At 40.8% G+C, this 5,590-nt stretch overlaps 1 protein-coding gene across 1 annotated transcript; it reads left to right on the top strand.

Moving 5' to 3' along the window:
- Positions 1-4,881: 4,881 nt before the first annotated feature.
- On the top strand, positions 4,882-5,262 carry LOC110033849 (E3 ubiquitin-protein ligase RING1-like). The gene has a single exon (XM_020737981.1). The coding sequence runs from the start codon at positions 4,882-4,884 to the stop codon at positions 5,260-5,262; it is 381 nt and encodes a 126-aa protein (XP_020593640.1).
- The last annotated feature ends 328 nt before the right edge of the window (positions 5,263-5,590 follow it).

Consider the following 5,590-nt stretch of genomic DNA (forward strand, 5'->3'; position numbering starts at 1 on the left):
CCCCCCCACACCCCGCACCACTCCCCGAAAACCCCCCCCCCGACGAGACCACCACCGACAACCCTTCCTCCAAATAAAGCCTAGGCCCCACTGCCTCCGGCCTCCTAACCTCCACCCAATCCACCAATCCCCTAAGCCGCCGCTACAATTAATCCATTCACAATTTCAGCAATCTCCTTCAGATCCTTCTTCCCCACATCCACATACTCATAAGGGCACGACAATACGTTCCCGAAATAGGCATCCATTGCTAACCCCAGCCGTTTCCGACCATCCACCATTACCCCCATTTGACTCGCTCGTCTTCCTGCCGCTCGCCCGACTAATTTTCACAAATAGGTCGTAAAGGCCTCGACCTTCGTCCTTCGTTGGTCGCCCTCGGTCGCCATTTTTTGAAGGCGGTCGGTGTTGGCGGCGGTGATGTAGTAAATGCGGCTTTATGTGATCTAGGGATTTGGTCGGTGTTGGGAACTGAGAAATGGGGACGAAGAAGCGGTCGAGTAAAGGTTCGAAGCAGAGGGGGTGTCGATGTTGGGTGAGAAGTGAGCGGCGAAAGGTTGGGTGGTTGAAATTTGTTCGCCGGAAGCCATCTTCGACCAGCCGACTGTGAGACTAATATTGAATTGGTAATTTGAATTGATTGCATAATTAGTGGCTTCATAATAGGCATGAGTTAATTAGTGGAACAAATATAGAAGATATGATCATAGCATTAATTTTGAATTAAATATAGGAGATATGGCAATATCATTAATTTTGAATTTGAATCTTAAATTCAAATTCAAAAATTCAAATATGTGTAATCAATTCAAATAGGCGTGAATTGATGACACTTAATTTTCTTGCCTTTATTATGTACGTTTCCTGTTTTGTTTCGGTATGTCTTAATTAGTATAAAATTAGGTGTTGTGTTGCATTGTAAAACACCTAGACTTGTATTTTTTCACTCCTTCAAAATAATAAAAAGAGAATTCCCAAAAGTCCAATCTCATTTTTCGATTTGTCCTTTAGCGATCCAGTAAATTGGAACCAACATTTGAGGTAGGGGACGAGGCAATGCAGATGCCTTGCAAGCACGTTTGTCATGAGAACTGCATCATTCCATGGCTCAAACTGCATAATTCTTGCCCGATGTACTGGTACGAGCTATTACCTGTCGTGGGATATGAGAGCGGCGGGTGCTAGTTGGGGGGTGAAGTGGAGGAACGAGGCTGGCTTCAGCTGTCGGGGAAAAAGAAAGGAGTTCGGGACACAGGGCGATGCAGAGGAGGGTTAGAATCCCGCTTCAGTGGTCTTTGAGAGGTTTTGGATCACAGTGATAATTGCGAAGGTACAAACAATAATGAACACATTCTACTTGGATTTTAAAGTATTCCTTCAAGTAAGATGAACTTGAAATTCTTTATATGAAATTCATGGTTCATCCCTGAATCTATCAACAATTAAAGTTTAATTTTTCGGCTCCCACTCATATTTACTTGCATACCGTAATTAGTAAGAGCATATACTCATTTGATCCAGAAGAATGCCTAAGAATAGAAACTTTTGGGGGCTCTTATAGGCAATTCCTCATTATTATAGTTATTAGTAATACAGATTTCAGCCACATACAGAGTTATTTTTTTTGATTAGATGCACCTCCGATTAAGGATCTACTAGTCTATCAAAGTCACCTGAAGTAAAAAAAGAGAAAAATTAAATTATATTTATGAGAATATAAATAGTCATGATTCATGCATGATACAATCCACTTCATCAAAAATTTCATTCCTCAAATTAACAATCAATCAGCATTAAAAATATAATCATGAATTACTATTAATAGAAAATTGTTTAAAAATTAAAATAAAATAATTCACATTGACATCTGCATCTAATTCTAAATCATGCAAATTTAATCTACAATAAGGTAACTCTTATATATATAAAACCTTAAAAAGAAAAAAAATGTTACATAATGAAAAAAATTAAGGTAAACATTAACCTAAGATTCTACAGATAAGAATATATTAGCTTGGATGACCAGGAGAATGGAGATCAAGGAGTTTTCTCTGCTTTCTAGTTTTGTAGCTTCTCTCTTCCATCCAAGTGAAGATGCCAAATGATCAGATTAGTACTACCTCTTCTTTGTGCAGCTCGAGCTAGCCTTGTTCCTCCTCGTCGACCCCCACTAACAACCGCTACTCTCATAACTCACTGCACGTAATCAAGATCGAAGTAGCTGGGAAGCTCATACCTGAACACCAGACAAGAATTAAGCAGCTCGACCCATGGAACGATATAATTCTCGTGAGTGCCATGGCGCTTTCTAGACACCCGAGACCATCTCCTTTTAGACTTCTATAATCGGTAGAGCATCTAGTACCAACCTCGTTGCCAGTGGAGGGCCGTACTGGTTTGGATTGTTCTCAATGTTTCTGGTGAATGTATCACTGCCTTCTTCGTCGCCAATGAAGGTGACTTGGATGCTTGCGCAGCGAAAGAAAATCTACTCAATGTAATCCTGAACAAAGAGCTACGAATTGAAGCCCAGATTGTCGGGTGACCGCATGAGGGAAGGAATGGAGTCGAGGCCCATGAGATCGGCAAAGTCTCCGGAGTTTTGAATTTTTACACTGTCAGGGTTGCCACTATTGAGAACAAAGCCCACGATGTTGTGGGTACATATTTATGTACAAATGTTCATTATTTCATTATTCCTGGGCCTAGACTTTGTTGATCATCTGGGCCTAGACTCCATTCATTCCCTCATGCAGTCACTGGATGTTATTGTATGGCTCATATACCATATCGGGACAAACGTTGGATCGAAGCGGAGCGGAGCGGAAGAATCTGTCCAAATCGGGAAGTTACATTATGTGGGTTGGGGGTGTTGGGTCAACGCCCCCAACCCACATAATGTAACTTCCCGATTTGGACAGATTCTTCCGCTCCGCTCCGCTTCGATCCAACGTTTGTCCCGATATGGTATATGAGCCATACAATAACATCCAGTGACTGCATGAGGGAATGAATGGAGTCTAGGCCCAGATGATCAACAAAGTCTAGGCCCAGGAATAATGAAATAATGAACATTTGTACATAAATATGTACCCACAACATCGTGGGCTTTGTTCTCAATAGTGGCAACCCTGACAGTGTAAAAATTCAAAACTCCGGAGACTTTGCCGATCTCATGGGCCTCGACTCCATTCCTTCCCTCATGCGGTCACCCGACAATCTGGGCTTCAATTCGTAGCTCTTTGTTCAGGATTACATTGAGTAGATTTTCTTTCGCTGCGCAAGCATCCAAGTCACCTTCATTGGCGACGAAGAAGGCAGTGATACATTCACCAGAAACATTGAGAACAATCCAAACCAGTACGGCCCTCCACTGGCAACGAGGTTGGTACTAGATGCTCTACCGATTATAGAAGTCTAAAAGGAGATGGTCTCGGGTGTCTAGAAAGCGCCATGGCACTCACGAGAATTATATCGTTCCATGGGTCGAGCTGCTTAATTCTTGTCTGGTGTTCAGGTATGAGCTTCCCAGCTACTTCGATCTTGATTACGTGCAGTGAGTTATGAGAGTAGCGGTTGTTAGTGGGGGTCGACGAGGAGGAACAAGGCTAGCTCGAGCTGCACAAAGAAGAGGTAGTACTAATCTGATCATTTGGCATCTTCACTTGGATGGAAGAGAGAAGCTACAAAACTAGAAAGCAGAGAAAACTCCTTGATCTCCATTCTCCTGGTCATCCAAGCTAATATATTCTTATCTGTAGAATCTTAGGTTAATGTTTACCTTAATTTTTTTCATTATGTAACATTTTTTTTCTTTTTAAGGTTTTATATATATAAGAGTTACCTTATTGTAGATTAAATTTGCATGATTTAGAATTAGATGCAGATGTCAATGTGAATTATTTTATTTTAATTTTTAAACAATTTTCTATTAATAGTAATTCATGATTATATTTTTAATGCTGATTGATTGTTAATTTGAGGAATGAAATTTTTGATGAAGTGGATTGTATCATGCATGAATCATGACTATTTATATTCTCATAAATATAATTTAATTTTTCTCTTTTTTTACTTCAGGTGACTTTGATAGACTAGTAGATCCTTAATCGGAGGTGCATCTAATCAAAAAAAATAACTCTGTATGTGGCTGAAATCTGTATTACTAATAACTATAATAATGAGGAATTGCCTATAAGAGCCCCCAAAAGTTTCTATTCTTAGGCATTCTTCTGGATCAAATGAGTATATGCTCTTACTAATTACGGTATGCAAGTAAATATGAGTGGGAGCCGAAAAATTAAACTTTAATTGTTGATAGATTCAGGGATGAACCATGAATTTCATATAAAGAATTTCAAGTTCATCTTACTTGAAGGAATACTTTAAAATCCAAGTAGAATGTGTTCATTATTGTTTGTACCTTCGCAATTATCACTGTGATCCAAAACCTCTCAAAGACCACTGAAGCGGGATTCTAACCCTCCTCTGCATCGCCCTGTGTCCCGAACTCCTTTCTTTTTCCCCGACAGCTGAAGCCAGCCTCGTTCCTCCACTTCACCCCCCAACTAATCTCTGTGTTCTTCTGGATTTGTGTCGATTACTGTCTTTATTCGCCCTAATTTTCTCAACACTGGACAATCCAGACTTCGATCTGTCGTTCAGAATTACATCGAGTGGATTTTCTCCGACAGCTCAAGCATCCAAGTGGCGTTCAATGGAGACGAAGGAGGCGGCGACACATTTGCCGGAAACATGGAGAACGATCCAAACCGGTACGACCCTCTGCCGACAGCGAGGTCGGCGCTAGAGGTTCTAACAATTAGAGAAGTCTCTGCTGAGATGGTTTCAGGCGACGAGAAAGCACATTGAACTGTCTGCATGGATGCGTTTGAGGTAGGGAACGAGACAATGCAGATGTCTTGCAAGCACGTTTACCACGAGAATTGCATCGTTCCGTGGCTAAAACTGCATAATTCTTGCACGATGTACAGGTACAAGCTCCCCACCGACGATCCTGATCACGTGTCGCTAGATATTAGAGCGGCAGATGCTAGTGTGGGGCGAAGTGGAGGAACGAGGCTGGCTTCAGCGGCCGGGGAAGAAGAAAGAAGAAGTTCGGGACGCAAGGCAATGCAGAGGAGGGTTAGAATCTCGCTTTCGCGGTCTTTGAGAGGTTTTGGTTCACATGCTCAGCGGAGCGATAATGGTGAAGATACGAACGATAGTTACAATAATTCTAGCTTGGATGAGGATTTTTAAGCTCCACATTTGAATGATCCTGAATTTTTCAGTCACATTCTACTTGGATTTTGAAGTATTCCTCCGAGTAAGATGATCTTGAAATTCTTTATATAAAATTCATGGTTCATCTCTGAATCTATCATCAATTAAATTTTATTTTTCGGCTCCCACTAACATTTACTTGCATACCATAATTAGTAAGAGCATATATGTTCATTTGATCTAGAAGTATGCCTAAAAATAGAAACTTTTTTGGGGGGCTCTTATAGGCAACCCCTCATCATTATAGTTATTAGTAATACATATTTGAACCACATACAAAGTTATATTTTATGATATGATGCAC

The sequence above is a fragment of the Phalaenopsis equestris genome, unplaced genomic scaffold (assembly GCF_001263595.1).
Source record: "Phalaenopsis equestris unplaced genomic scaffold, ASM126359v1 Scaffold001307, whole genome shotgun sequence".
NCBI classification, from domain to species: domain Eukaryota; kingdom Viridiplantae; phylum Streptophyta; class Magnoliopsida; order Asparagales; family Orchidaceae; genus Phalaenopsis; species Phalaenopsis equestris.

Coding starts and splice junctions, on each gene's coding strand:
- LOC110033849 (XM_020737981.1), top strand. CDS start 4,882: ATGGATGCGTTTGAGGTAGGGAACGAGACAATGCAGATGTCTTGCAAG.